Source organism: Cyclopterus lumpus, chromosome 9, assembly GCF_009769545.1.
Source record: "Cyclopterus lumpus isolate fCycLum1 chromosome 9, fCycLum1.pri, whole genome shotgun sequence".
Classification (NCBI taxonomy): domain Eukaryota; kingdom Metazoa; phylum Chordata; class Actinopteri; order Perciformes; family Cyclopteridae; genus Cyclopterus; species Cyclopterus lumpus.
This window is the reverse complement of record NC_046974.1, coordinates 4,109,823-4,125,976: the sequence shown is the minus strand read 5'-3', so window position 1 is coordinate 4,125,976 and position 16,154 is coordinate 4,109,823. Positions and strand designations below refer to the sequence as shown.

General features: G+C 39.9%; 1 protein-coding gene across 2 annotated transcripts in view; it reads left to right on the top strand.

The window, feature by feature from the left end:
• The first annotated feature begins 36 nt into the window (after positions 1-36).
• Positions 37-16,154, top strand: part of mapk1 (mitogen-activated protein kinase 1) — a 25,553-nt gene continuing 9,435 nt past the window's right edge. For both annotated transcript variants that reach the window (XM_034541239.1, XM_034541238.1), the window contains exons 1-2: positions 37-272; positions 15,530-15,712. In XM_034541239.1, the coding sequence (XP_034397130.1) occupies positions 127-272; positions 15,530-15,712 (329 nt within the window). In that variant the 5' untranslated portion in view covers positions 37-126. The remainder of the gene's footprint in view (positions 273-15,529; positions 15,713-16,154) is intronic.

The following is a 16,154-nucleotide window of genomic DNA, read 5'->3' as shown; positions in this document are numbered from 1 at the left end:
TTATTTTTTACATAATTGTTTTCAATTTTTTTTTAGCTGTTGTCTTTTTTTTTCTTTTTCTTTAAAAAAAAAAATTAATAAAAAAGTCAGCGTAAAAAATAATAAAATAAGCCGGAGTTAATCATAATGGCGACAGCTGCGGTGTCTGCCCCTGCCGGCAGCGGCCCCAGCCCCGGGTCGGGAACGGAGCTGGTCCGCGGGCAGGCCTTCGACGTCGGGCCTCGGTACAGCAACCTCTCCTACATCGGGGAGGGAGCCTACGGGATGGTGTGGTGAGTGAAACCCCCCCCTGGAGACTCTCCATGTTTTTACCGACCACCGCTTGTTTTAAAAATATGTTTTTATAAACGCAATGCGTGGAGTTTAAATCTGTTTTTTTTATCTTTTTGAAGCCCGACTTCACGTCAGCGAGCTAACTTGCTGTGTTTTTTTTTTCTTTTCTTTTTTTTCCCTTCACTGTGTGACACCGATGTTAAGTTTTAACCCGTTAAATCACGGCGGCGGTACAAAAAACCCGACTTTGAAGTCGGTCTAAATGGTCTTTTTCATGTAACGATACAATGTTACTGTTTCTTTCTCTGCATCCTCTGCTCCCACAAACGTTGCATGCAGCTTATGAAAATAATCAAATTATTGTTTTTTTGTCAATAATAATAATACTAAAAACAGGGTCTGTGCAATCATCCACGTTGAGTTTAATGCGATTTTAATTCACCGTGTGGTGTTTTTTTTGGTGCCTTTTTTTTTAAGAATATAAAGGCATACGTTGAAGTGAAAGCAGGATTCATATTAATCAAACACTACTGCAGCTTATTTTTGCTTCACTGTTTCATCATAAAATGTCCACATGTTGACTATACGCTATTTAAATCTCCAAACAGGCCCTTTTAACATATTTATAAAGGTATGTTCTCCCCCATCGTAGCTGTACAACTATGTTTAGATGATATTTGGTGATTTTATAAGAGATGCTCCAAGTTTTTTTTTTTTCTTTCTTCCTTGTACATTTGTTTCTGTAGCTGATGGCTTGTTCCACCCACTCAGAACGTAGTATGCCCTCTATATACTCCAAGCTATCAGAGATGTAATCACCCAAACTGTGTGGCATTCTACTGTTATCCTAACTGTACATTTAAGGATAATTAACCTTTTTTTTAAAATTTATTCTATTTTAACAGCATCTCAGTTTGTATTCAGCTAAATCCTATTTTTTTTTTAAAAAGAAGCAAACTTGTGGTTTCTTCTGCCTTTTTGGTAGCGTAGTGTACTTTTAAGTGTGCACACTGCGTTGCGTAACACGATGTCCTCGTGTCACAACGGCGGTGTAGTTCTTTTTGCTCCTCTGCGGTGAAGAAGAGCTTTTGGTTTTTATTTCTGAGGGTTGACACTCAACACAGACAGACAGTGTTCAGGCCGCCTGCAGGAAATAAAACTATATAACAAATGATTGGTTAGCTCAAGGCGAGCAGAGCAGACAAAGACTACGCTTCACCTTTTTAAAGCCAGAGAGCTGGAGGAATTTGATGTTTCTTTAGCATTGAAACCAGGGTGTAACCGCAACTACAATCAAATATAGTTCTGTAATCTTAAATATGAGGACCTTCTGCTTTTGTTACCACTTCATAACACCGTAAACTTAATATCTTAATAATCACTAATCAAAAGTATCTGCCGATTCTTAATCAATCGTGACAGCACGACTAATCCTGTTTCATTAGTACTAACTAGATATATATATATATATATATATATATATATATATATCTTTTTTTTAAATGCCCAGATGTCCACGAGAAGATGTTTGTGTTGGGACTTGGCGCTAAAGAGCTGTTTTTGCTAATAAGCCCGTCACAATTACATTTAGGTTGGTTTACGTGAAATTTTGAGTGAATAATTAAACAATAAGTCAAACTATAACTGAACGTAACGAGTGTAGTTGAACCGATGGTGTTCATTTCTCTCCAGATTGACATTTATTTTGTTTCCGGGGGGAAATTTAGGTCACATTTTGTGTCCAAATCTTCCTTGCAATCAAAATACAGACGGAAACCACATGTAAAGCTTTATTTGTGTGTGTGTGTGTGTGTGTGTGTGTGTGTGTGTGTGTGTGTGTGTGTGTGTGTGTGTGTGTGTGTGTGTGTGTGTGTGTGTGTGTGTGTGTGTGTGTGTGTGTGTGTGTGTGTGTGTGTGTGTGTGTGTGTGTGTGTGTGTGTGTGTGTGTGTGTGTGTGTGTGTGTGTGTGTGTGTGTGTGTGTGTGTGTGTGTGTGTGTGTGTGTGTGTGTGTGTGTGTGTAGCAACTGTGTGTTTTTTATTTAAGTTTCAGTTTGTGTAAGCGGAGCAGATTTTGCTTTCTTCTTCTGGTGATTTGAGAGTAATTCCAGTAATTCAGATGAAGACGTGACCTTCTTGAGATCAGACATCTTGAGCGTGAATGACGGTGATCGTTGATGATTCGATTGGGATGCAATTGGGAATTCACCGCTCGGTTTTAATGCGTTTTTGGTTCATTTGGATATATATATATATATATATATATATATATATATTATTAAACAGGTCCATCATGCTTGAAAAGGGCAGCAAAGACTGGATCTCTTTATTTCTTTTGACTCCCAATGTCTGCCAACGTCTGAAAGTTACAACAACATCGTGTCCACTAAGTGCAAAGTTGTAGTTTCTTTTCCAAGCCTTCTTCCACGTGTAAGTGAGTCATGTGGAACAACATACTACAGTTTGACTAAAGCAACTTGCAAACAGCATTGTGATTTGCAATGTTATAATGAAATTCAACCACTGTTTTCATCTCGTAGCCGTGAAACGACGACAACAACGTTCATATAGCAGCAGCAGAAGCTACATAAACACACAGTTATTTCCTCCGGTGTATTTTTGGCCTCCTCGCGGTCTTGCTGCGCTCTTCTTTGAGACCTGTAGTTTTGAGTCCGTTGGTCATGTTGCTTTTTAATGTGCAGCAGCCAAAGAAAGTGGTGTGGCCAGCGTGTGCTTTTAACATCCAAAGTATTTTTTAAAACCTTCTTTTTTTTTTGTCTGGCTTTTTGTGGCCACAGTGCATATAGTGGCGTTATCTTAAAAAAAAAAAAAAACGGGTTCCCGTGGGAACGGCTGGAAAAATTGCTTTTGCAGAAATGAGCTGAAACGTCTCTAAAGAGCTACACGGTGAGGTTTTGGTACAACTTACATTTTTGTTAATGTATCTGTCGCAGATGCTCGTCAAGGAACACACACACACACACACACACACTAACACGCACTTCCCAAACATCAACAACATGTCTTGCAGCCCAGAGCATCAAACAAGCTGATTGGTGGATTTTCTGTTAAACACATTCCAACATTAAAACTAAAGTAAACAACCATAAATTGTGAAAGTCGTCTTGCAAACACAAAACCTCCCAACTTTCTGAAGCCCAGATTCTGTCGGCTTCCTGCTGCTTTAATCGTTTTCAACGTGCGACCCTAAAGTGTTTTTAACTCAAACGTAAAGTATTACGTCGGTACATCGAGTATAATGTCGCGTCACAGATAAAAGAGGAAAGATGCAGTTCTGACGGAAGTGTTTTTAGAGACCCTGGGATGGACAACCGTGTCTGATACTAGAGCCACGTGACGCCGGTGATGCATCCACGGCTCCGATATGTCCTCAAACTGGTCGCTCCTCTAAACTCTTTTTAACAAAGGTGTCACAACTTCAGCTTTCCCTTTTTTTTTCTTTTTCTTCGCAGCCTTCTACAATCATCCGTTTTGTCGCCAACAAGCGCCACACTTGGGGAAACACTTTAACCGAGATTAAAAACTGGTTGTTTTCTCCGCGTTCTTCATACGGAGGAACCCTGTGAAATTGAATAATCGTGCAAATCTTAATAGGAACAAGGTGGGAAATGAGGGTTGAAAACCAGTCAAAGAAAGGTGTGTGTGTGTGTGTGTGTGTGTGTGTGTGTGTGTGTGTGTGTGTGTGTGTGTGTGTGTGTGTGTGTGTGTGTGTGTGTGTGTGTGTGTGTGTGTGTGTGTGTGTGTGTGTGTGTGTGTGTGTGTGTGTGTGTGTGTGTGTGTGTGTGTGTGTGTGTGTGTGTGTGTGTGTGTGTGTGTGTGTGTGTGTGTGTGTGTGTGTGTGTGTGTGTGTGTGTGTGTGTGTGTGTGTGTGTGTGTGTGTGTGTGTGTGTGTGTGTGTGTGTGTGTGTGTGTGTGTGTGTGTGTGTGTGTGTGTGTGTGTGTGTGGGGTTACGAAATGTGTCTGCGTTCGCCTTGTTTGGTAAGAGGGCGGCTTTTTTTTTTGACTGTCATTTCCATAGGAGGCCTATTTTAGTTCTCCAAAAGCCTCTTGTTGACTTGGGCTGACTCGTATTGACTGTGCACCGAGCCTCGCTCCGTGCACGCCGACGGGGGCTTACGCACTCCGCATCACGGGGGGGGGGGATGGGGGGGTGCTTCAGGTGTGGCTCCTCGTTGCTTTATGTCCAAGTGGTGCAATTCGGAAAGGAATAAAAACAATCGGGCGTCATTTCCGTCTACGGAGAAACGCTCTTTGTTGTTGTTTTTAACCCGCTGTTGGTATCGAGAGAACAAGCTGGATCAATGCATACCTGATAGTATCTGTGGGGTACCGATCTAATACCAGATCCAACATATCAGAACGGTGCATCCCAAGTTCATTCACTATAAAAAAAAAAAAAAACGTTTAAGTATTTTTCCCAGTGGATTTGTCTCCTTGTTTCGACACGTCTTGAGTTGCAATGCCAGTTGTTTTGTGGTTCACGGTAAATCGGACGTGACTTGAACGCGTCGTCATAACCGGCATTGAGCTTTTTTCTTTTTTATCTGTAATAACATCGCCTAAGTTTCTTTAACCAGGCGGGTGAAGTTGCAGAGACGGTCAGAAGCTGATTTAAATAATAAGTGCTACTAAATCATTTTTCAGTTTTTTTAAGATCTGCAACTAACAAGTATTTTAATTCTCACCAGGGGATTATATGCACAATTAGTCATGTGGTCTAAAGAAATGCCCATCATAGTTTTCCAGAGCTCAATGTGGCGTTTTCCGATAAGTCGAAAACCCAAATATGTTTAATTAAAAATGATAAACTGAGGAATCCATTAAATCCTTTAAGTTGCAAACGATGAAGATTATTTTAATTTTTTTTTTATTTGTGTGCTAAAAGCCTTATTGAGATCAAGTCTGTGACATAACATGTGCACTAAAATGTGGTCCAGACAAAGCAAAGCCAGCTCATTATATTTTGGTAGGATTGATAGTTTTAAGCTGACATAAAATACCACATTTAATACATATTTAACCACATCTTCTAATAAATATCTCCATAAATTTAAACTAAAACGTCTTTTTTTTCTCCTAATGGCGACTCCTCCTGGTCTTTGAGCTCAAATCCTCAACCACGGCAGCTTTTTTTTAAATTTATTTTTTCTACCCCCTGTCGCCGACGCTCCGCTTCGCTCTATCCGCGAGCCTCTCTCGAACGCCACCGTGGCGCCCGTCTCCATGGCAACCCCTCTGCCTCTGTACCACCACTCCGCAGCCAATGGGAGAGAGCGAGAGAGAGAGAGAGAGAGAGAGAGAGAACGAGAGCCTGCAATTCAGAAGGAGATGTAATTTGGGTGACGAGGCCAGACAGGTTTTAACAAACGTTCAACGCGCTCTGCAGCTCGGTGCATCGAAGCGCAGATTTTGTCGTCGTCGTCGTCGTCGGGGGGGAGGGGGGCACGCTGACGCCAACAGACGCCAACAGACGCCAACAGACGCCACACGGACGCAATTTTTGTTGCTGCACTGCTGCTGCAAGTTATTCAAATGAATGAAGTAATTCCATTCAAATAAATTCAGAGGAAATGTGACGTCGTGTCCACACAATGCCGATGTTTCAGTGGCGGTCGAGCGGCAACCAAAAGACTAAATATATCTAGACAACGAATTAAACTAAACTGAAAAACTATCACAAGAAAAAGCTATTCTAATATATCAAAACATCTGAACCTAAATAAGCAAACAACCTGAATGATTAAACAATACTACTCGTCAATAAAATAACTAAATACTAATAAAAATAAATAGCTCCAACACTCATATATGCATGTAAAAACTTAATAGTTTTGCATTTTATACGATCCATTTAGCTAATATTCCAAATTCTATAATATTATATTAAGTAATGAATCACCAGTGTGGTTTACAACCAACTTGTCGGAAAGTGCATCTAGATGAATAGTCTCATGACTGTTATGAGCATTTATGGTATTTAAAGTTACAAACTAACAATTTATGTTTTGCTATTGATTTAATCTGTCAATTTATAATTTTCTTGTTTAAAAAATATATATCTTTTTAAATGTCTTGTTTTGTTTGACCAACAAAAATATTCAATATAAACTTTAAATAAATCTTCACATTTGAGAAGCTAGAAGACTATTTACTAAACGACTCATGTGGGTCTGCAACAAATAATTAATCAATTAATATATAATCTTCAATGTAGAAGCTGTAACCAGTTAATGTTTGACTTTATTTTCTTTAATGACTCAGAAATGTATCTCACATAAATGATTACAACACTGCAATTGTTGGTTCACACGTTGGCTCCATAAAAGGAGCTTAAAGGTCAGATGAACTCCCAGATTGCCAATTTTTAAACGACATTTAACAATACTACAAAAATGTTAGCGTTTGTATTAATTAAAGATGGAAGTCTTCTGTTCAAATACAGATTTTTTTTTAAAGCAATACACAGCACGTAATAACTATTAATTTTATAAAGCAGTTAATATGGGAATGAGGGGGGGGAGGGGGGGGGGGAGAAAAAAAAAATCTTAATTTTTTTTATTCACATTTTGCTGCAACGTTTGAGCGATCGATTTTGTAGTTGCTTAACTATGCGCCTCCAAAACAAAGTAACTGACTTGTGACGATGCCTTTTTGGTCGGTGTAGCGTTGATGTCGTGACTTGAGGTTCCTCCAGGAGATGGTTCAGTCAAGGCGGCGAGCAGACACGAATCCTGGTTTTATTGCGCTCTACGTTATGAAAGGTGGAAGTGCTCAAGGTGCGTCCTCGAGGGTCAAACTAATTAAATAGATTTCCTTCCTCCCGGCACGTTGCTGCATTCCTGGTTAGACACAACCCCGTAGAATAGTCTGAAACCATTGGCTGTGATGATATATGTATATGTATATGTATATGTATATGTATGAGGATCAAGGTGCACAGTGCAAGGCAGGAAAAGTGGCTTCCTGAAAGTGTACTTCCTCAAAGTCTCCTCGGATTCCGAGAAACGATTACAGGCACGTGTTGGACTTTTTTTTGCCTTATGCTCAATGAGAAAGAAGCCACATTCGTCACATCGGTTTTTGAAGTGTTTGTGTGTGTGTGTGTGTGTGTGCGCGCTCCGCTCCGCTATCTTATTTTATTATCCGTTCTACTGAACGGGAGGATACTGCAGCTTTTCGGAGCGTGCACGTTGCAGAGCGTGCACGTTGCAGCTTTCACACGGCTGGTTCATCATGCGGAGCTCATTTTGTATCACACGGGCATGATGCAGGCTTCAGGGAAACGTTCTCGTAAAACACACAACGCCTCCCCTGTCACCTTGCTGCACACAGGTTGCTTTGGTTAGTACACAGAAAGTGTGTGTGTGTGTGTGTGTGTGTGTGTGTGTTCATAAGATGCAGCCAAAAGCTGTCTTAGTTCACGGAGAAAGCTTAAAGTGAGCACACATGCAAAAGGAGAATTGCCTTTTGTGCGTTTTCAAATTGTCATTTGATTGAATTCTTTAAAAAAAAAGGATCCATCTTTTCTACACGCCACCATGGAAGCATATTGTGTGCACGCTTGTGGGCGATAGTCAGTGAAGCCCGAAGCTTTACTACTGAAGCCTCTGAGAGGCAGCAAATGATGATATCATTTCACTTTCATAGATTGAGCTCTGCAGAAAACATCGAACATGGAGATCAAATCCAGAATAATAAATGAAGAACAACACGGCAGTGTTTGTAGGCAATTGACAAAGCAGATAATTGTGTCTCTAATGGAAAGAAATGAACACGCTCTTTCAAATAATATTCCTATTTTATTTTCAATATCTTCATGTGTGAAGAATTGTGTTTTGGTTATTATTATTATTATATCATCATGAGGCATGAAAAGCACAAAACTGAACACTAACGCGTCGATTGATCACTAAAACTGTAGCGAAGAAGCTTTTATTGAGGTTTCAAATGTATGTATGACGTCATCGTCAAAACTTAATTACATTTGATGGATAACTTTACTTTAAGTCCTTTTTTTCCCCCCCTTATTTTCCATATGAAACCTTTTTAATGAGTGTGTGAAATCTTTGCAGTGGCGCTCATAATTCTCCAGCGACAAAGGGGACCGTGGGGGGGGGGGGGGGGGCTGCGCGGCATTTGAATGTCAGCGTAATGAAGGAAGCTTGGGCCTATTATTAGGGCCTATTCGTCACGGCCCTAATAATCACTGACGTGTTGTGATTGATAACCCGCCGTGGTGTCGCACTCGATTGATTCGCCGACGCCTCGTAAATAGAACGACGCCGAGCCCCCTTTTCGTTTGAAGCTCGGCCCTCGCGCTGCCTTCAAAGCCTTTTGCAAAGTCGCTGAACTAGACGTCTCGTCTAGTTTTGCGCAAGGACGCTCATATCTGCACTTTCTTGGTACCTTTCCTTCAAAAAAAAAAAAAAAAAAAAATACCCCTCGAACGTCGTCATGGTAACGGCCCTATTGCATAACGCTGCAGTGTAAAGCCTTGTATTCCCGTCTCCTTGGAAACTGAGACCCCCCGTCCCCCTCCTCTCTGTGCTCCTTCCTGGCTACTGAGCATGCTCAGAAAACAATACAGAAGCAGAGGAAACAGGAAAGGCAGCTCGGAGCGAACAAGAGCCTGCAGCTCTTAATATTCAGCGCGTCATCTTTTACAAAGATGTGCACGTCGGGGGGGAAATATGAGAATCTGATGCATTCGATGACATTCCTGTGTTTTTTATTAACAAAGATGTGAGTAAAAGTTCAGCCGGCTACATTTATCCAAAGTTAATAAAAGGGGGGGGGTCGGAAGAAGAACCTGAAAATCTTTACTTGGGCTACAAGTATTTATTATTATTATCACTATCGATTGATCTCCCATTTCAAGTTGACATACTTATTGATTGTCCAAGACCCCAAAGGAATTAGATTGTATGTCGTACAAGACTAAAAACTGAAGGAATTCACATTTGCGAAGATGGAATCTGTGATTTTTGGGGCAATTGTTGCTTTAGAATTTGCGTAAAAAGATGAATTGATCAAATCGGCCTCTTATTGGATCGAGCTTTGTCTTCTTGCAGAGAAGAACTGCTGGCAGGTGCCCCCCGTGTGTGTGTGTGTGTGTGTGTGTGTGTGTGTGTGTGTGTGTGTGTGTGTGTGTGTGTGTGTGTGTGTGTGTGTGTGTGTGTGTGTGTGTGTGTGTGTGTGTGTGTGTGTGTGTGTGTGTGTGTGTGTGTGTGTGTGTGTGTGTGTGTGTGTGTGTGTGTGTGTGTGTGTGTGTGTGTGTGTGTGTGTGTGTGTGTGTGTGTGTAAAAAAAAATTAATTAAAACAAACACTGAGGCCGGCGTGTCGATACCAACGCACTCGACTCGGTGCACTTTGTACTTCCTCAAAGAGTTCCTCCCGTTACGCTCCTGGACAAATCTACGAGGAACCGACGTCAACGTGTGGCGAAATGTAATTTAGAAATAGATATTTTATGGAAGAAAAAAAATATTTAAAAACAAAGACTTCGAGACAAGGGAACAGGAAGTACAGACTCATTCCCAGTTTTTAGGACTCATTCCTGCAGCACTTTATAGGATTATTTGTTTATTCTATAACGTATTAAAAAAAAAAAAAAAGGAGAATTTTCCTTCTATCTTTTCTTATTTGTGATGCAAAACAGAAAACAAGAAACAAATCCTCACATTTAAGAAGAACCAGACATGTTTTTTTGTGTCGTTTTTGCTTTAAAAGTGATTAAACAAGGGCTCAAACTAATAATAATAATATATAATAAAATATAGAAATGATAAACATATTTATTTCCTCATATGTTTTTGTCATTTTTGCTTTAAAAGTGATTAAACGAGGGCTCAAACTAATAATAATAATAATTATTATTATAAATAAATAAATTCATCCAACCTTTATTTCCTCAATTAATAATTTGCTCTGTAAAAAGAGACATCGTCACGTGTCTCGCTGGAAACGGGAGAATAATATTTGTAACATTTGCTTGATGAATGATTCAACTGCAACAAACGTACATCATTAACTAATCTGGCGACATCTTTTATCTCAACTTGTTGTTCTGTAAGAGCAGACGGTCCAAAAAACAACAACCAACTGTCCAAAAAACAACAACCAACTGTCCAAAAAACATCAACCAACTGTCCAAAAAAACAACAACCAACTGTCCAAAAAACAACCAACTGTCCAAAAAAACAACAACCAACTGTCCAAAAAAACAACAACCAACTGTCCAAAAAAACAACAACCAACTGTCCAAAAAACAACCAACTGTCCAAAAAACCAACAACCAACTGTCCAAAAAACCAACAACCAACTGTCCAAAAAACAACAACCAACTGTCCAAAAAACAACAACCAACTGTCCCAAAAAACAACCAACTGTCCAAAAAACAACAACCAACTGTCCAAAAAACATCAACCAACTGTCCAAAAAAACAACCAACTGTCCAAAAAACAAACAACAACCAAATCAACAACCAACTGTCCAAAAAACAACAACCAACTGTCCAAAAAACAACAACCAACTGTCCAAAAAACAACAACCAACTGTCCAAAAAACAACAATCAACTGTCCAAAAAAACAACAACCAACTGTCCAAAAAACAACCAACTGTCCAAAAAAACAACAACCAACTGTCCAAAAAAACAACAACCAACTGTCCAAAAAAACAACAACCAACTGTCCAAAAAACAACCAACTGTCCAAAAAACCAACAACCAACTGTCCAAAAAACCAACAACCAACTGTCCAAAAAACAACAACCAACTGTCCAAAAAACAACCAACTGTCCCAAAAAACAACCAACTGTCCAAAAAACATCAACCAACTGACCAAAAAACATCAACCAACTGTCCAAAAAAACAACCAACTGTCCAAAAAACAACCAACTGTCCAAAAAACAACCAACTGTCCAAAAAACAACAACCAACTGTCCAAAAAAACAACAACCAACTGTCCAAAAAACAACAACCAAATCAACAACCAACTGTCCAAAAAACAACAACCAACTGTCCAAAAAACAACAACCAACTGTCCAAAAAACAACAATCAACTGTCCAAAAAAACAACAACCAACTGTCCAAAAAACAACAATCAACTGTCCAAAAAACAACAACCAACTGTCCAAAAAAACAACAACCAACTGTCCAAAAAACAACAACCAACTGTCCAAAAAACAACAACCAACTGTCCAAAAAAACAACAACCAACTGTCCAAAAAACAACAACCAACTGTCCAAAAAAACAACAACCAACTGTCCAAAAAAACAACAACCAACTGTCCAAAAAACAACAACCAACTGTCCAAAAAAACGTCCAGAGCAACGTCATGTCTTTTATGTGTCTGACTGGCAGTCCAACCCCTAAAATATGTGATTTCAAAATATAATTATTTTATTTTGCTTGACGAATGACTGGGGAATTAATCAAATATCACATTTGTCTGTTTTAAGCTCTAGTTATGAAATGATGTCCACACCGTTTTGCAGCTGGTGCACAATCTGGTCTCTTCAAGCCAAATTAGGCATTTTAGGAATTTTATCTTTTATCTTTTTTTTTTCCATAAACAAGAAGAAAACTGACACGGTGGTTTAAATGAATTGTAGCTCCCTGCCTCTCTGTCCACGACCAGGGTATCTACAGGGTGGGGGGAGCAGTTAACATGGAGAGCTATTTCCTCTCACACACACACACACACACACACACACACACACACACACACACACATTCCTCTCACACAAGTGGAAAGGAAGGTCACTCATATTTCCCTGGCAGAAGGCTGGCACACTTTTGTTTACATTTCAGTCCCTACACCCCCATCGCTATAGCAACTCGTTTTCTTATTTTGTCACGCTACGTGGGAGTTTTTTTTCTTCTTCTTCTTCTTTTCAGTCGTCTCTCTCCGTTGTTTGTAATTTGCAGAAAAAAAGATCACTCTTGGCTGTAGGTGTAAATAATGAAGCTCAAGAACTTGTTTTTTTTAATTGTTTTTATTAATATTTGGATTCCTGTGCACTGAAGATGTCTGGTCCAGTTTTTCGTAAACAGACGCCAGACTTAAAATACGAATCGTCATTTTTCGTGACTGACTTCAACATTTTAGATGGACTGAATTTCCTGTCATTGCGTTGAAAATGCCTCGAGGCTGAGTGAGCGTGGGGGGAAGTTGAGACGGCCATTAAGCCGGTGAAAAGAGCCTTCGGGCCGTGGACGTGTCTGTACCTGGCGTTGGGGCGGGGGGAGGGGAGGGGGGGGCCGAGCTTTCGCAATCGGTCTGCCGGGTTCAGACAAATCAGTCAAAAGTAACTCTGTTTAGTTTTTTTTTTATTGGGTTTTTGCAATAATTTGGAACAGGGTTTTTTTTTTTTTTTTTGTTCTACAATAATGTTTTTATCACAACTCTCAACGCACACCTGAACCCTGCCAGCTGCAAACAAAAAAAAAAAAAGATCCAATGCTCATAACAGACCGCAGGGTTCATTTCGTCATGTTGTGAACATTATTACCTTCTCAACGAGGTGAGTCTTAACGTCTTAATGACCTGTAGTACTACCTGTCTATAATGACCTGTAGTACTACCTGTCTATAATAACCTGTAGTACTACCTGTGTATAATAACCTGTAGTACTACCTGTCTATAATAACCTGTAGTACTACCTGTCCTTAATGACCTGTAGTACTACCTGTGTATAATAACCTGTAGTACTACCTGTCTATAATGACCTGTAGTACTACCTGTCTATAATGACCTGTAGTACTACCTGTCCTTAATGACCTGTAGTACTACCTGTCTATAATGACCTGTAGTACTACCTGTGTATAATAACCTGTAGTACTACCTGTCTATAATGACCTGTAGTACTACCTGTCTATAATGACCTGTAGTACTACCTGTCCTTAATGACCTGTAGTACTACCTGTCTATAATGACCTGTAGTACTACCTGTGTATAATAACCTGTAGTACTACCTGTCTATAATGACCTGTAGTACTACCTGTCTATAATGACCTGTAGTACTACCTGTCTATAATGACCTGTAGTACTACCTGTCTATAATAACCTGTAGTACTACCTGTCTATAATGACCTGTAGTACTACCTGTCTATAATAACCTGTAGTACTACCTGTCTATAATGACCTGTAGTACTACCTGTCTATAATAACCTGTAGTACTACCTGTCTATAATAACCTGTAGTACTACCTGTCTATAATAACCTGTAGTACTACCTGTCTATAATGACCTGTAGTACTACCTGTCTATAATAACCTGTAGTACTACCTGTCTATAATGACCTGTAGTACTACCTGTCTATAATGACCTGTAGTACTACCTGTCTATAATGACCTGTAGTATTACCTGTCTATAATGACCTGTACTACTACCTGTCTATAATGACCTGTAGTACTACCTGTCTATAATAACCTGTAGTACTACCTGTCTTTAATAACCTGTAGTACTACCTGTCTATAATGACCTGTAGTACTACCTGTCTATAATGACCTGTAGTACTACCTGTCTATAATAACCTGTAGTACTACCTGTCTATAATAACCTGTAGTACTACCTGTCTATAATGACCTGTAGTACTACCTGTCTATAATGACCTGTAGTACTACCTGTCTATAATGACCTGTAGTACTACCTGTCTATAATGACCTGTAGTATTACCTGTCTATAATGACCTGTACTACTACCTGTCTATAATGACCTGTAGTACTACCTGTCTATAATAACCTGTAGTACTACCTGTCTTTAATAACCTGTAGTACTACCTGTCTATAATGACCTGTAGTACTACCTGTCTATAATGACCTGTAGTACTACCTGTCTATAATAACCTGTAGTACTACCTGTCTATAATAACCTGTAGTACTACCTGTCTATAATGACCTGTAGTACTACCTGTCTATAATAACTTGTAGTATTACCTGTCTATAATAACCTGTAGTACTACCTGTGTATAATGACCTGTAGTACTACCTGTCTATAATGACCTGTAGTATTACCTGTCTATAATGACCTGCAGTATTACCTGTCCTTGAACTCACCTGGGCGTCTCGGTGCGTACCTTTTTGTCTCCACTCCTACATTCCTGTCCTCGTGTTCATTGAACAGACGTTGCAGCCGCCTCGTTGTCGCGTTGCTTCCTGCCGTCACCGCGTCACATTCAAGAGATTTCCACTCGCTAACCGCAGGAAGGAAGGCGAGCGTTTGTCACTATATGACTGCTGCTGTTTAAAAAAAAAAAAAAACTAGTTCTACACAGCGAGATATGATCATTTAAACATATTTCAAAGGGTAATGAGGAAAGAAGAAACAGCAAAAGCTTAAAATGTTTTCCTCTTCCTTGTTTTGTTATTTCTCCTGTTTTCTGGACTTGTGCCATTACTTCATAGAGACATTTAAGTCCCGCCCCCACACCGGACGGGAAAACAATACATGGCCCTCCGTGGACTTTGTATTGCGTGGCGGTGCCTCCTTCTTACGTTCGTCTTGATAGCAAACAACAGAAACGTGCCTGTGTGGCGGAATGAACTGCCAACGGGGTAAAGAACCCAAAACGTAGTTTTTAAAAAAGCCTTCAAACTTTTTAAGGTAGGTTTTAAGACCACAAAAGTGAGGCATCGGCAGGAATGTCTAATTACGTGAGCTTCAAGCATTTTGCATCATAAGAAGATCAGTTAAATGTGGATAAATCAGAAAGCAATGCAGTATTATGTTTTGTTATCATTAATTTGAGTGACTTTCACACGTGGAAATCTGATGTTTTCGTGGAGCCAGAGGTATTTTGTTAGCGGGCGTGGTTTTCACAGGATGATCTCAGGCTTCAAGCAGGTCGCTCACCCAGCGCACCTCGGTGCTGCGGCCCAACCGTGTGAAAGGTGGCGTGGTTGTGGCGTCCCAATGCTCCCCTGTTGTAAGGAGCGCGGTTAATCGGAGAGAGGCTGCAAGTCACAACCTCATCAGGGTCGTGCTGCCGGTGGGGGGAGAGTCAATAAAGTTCTGTTTCGATCCCCATGTTAAAAGCACTACCCCGGGGGTTCTGAGGAATGGGGAGGTAGACCACGGAAGAGTCTGTAGAACAATACACAAGTCCTAACTTCCTGTCTTTTTTAAGTATCGTGATTTACGGGAGACGTGAGAATAAATGGTGTCAAAATGGGAGATTTCAGTGGTTTCCTCCTTCAACATCTGTGTCTAAACAGTTTTATTTGTTACAATCCAGCTCTGCCTATGACCGGGACAACAAGACCCGCGTCGCCATCAAGAAGATCAGCCCCTTCGAGCACCAGACGTACTGCCAACGCACCCTGAGGGAGATCAAAATCCTCATGCGCTTCAAACACGAGAACATCATCAGCATCAACGACATCATCCGCACGCCGACCATCGACCTGATGAAGGACGTGTATCCTCGCGGTTTTAGATCCGTGTCTTCACGGATTTTCATGTTTCTGCAGTTTTAATTCATGGGCTTCCGGGTTATTGACGATTTTAAAAGTGCATCCATTTTTTGAATTTTTTATCCATTCAGGATGTTAAAAGTATTTTTTTTATTCCCTGTTTGTGCTTTTGTGCCGATTTTATACAACATTTTTTATTATTTTTTTTTTTAATCGTCTGAACTAAAAAATGATGCAAGGTTGATGATTTTCTCTGCAATGCTTAAACGTTTCAATTTGAGTAAAAAAATGTAGTTTTTAATTTGAGGGCTTGGCGGTTAAGAAAAAAAAAAAAAAGAATCCACGGAAGACTTTGAATTGTTTTTTATTCATATTGATATGAATCAAAATGTCTGTTTTGGTCACCTTTTTTAGGTTTAATTGCACAGCCCAGAGATTTTATTTTGA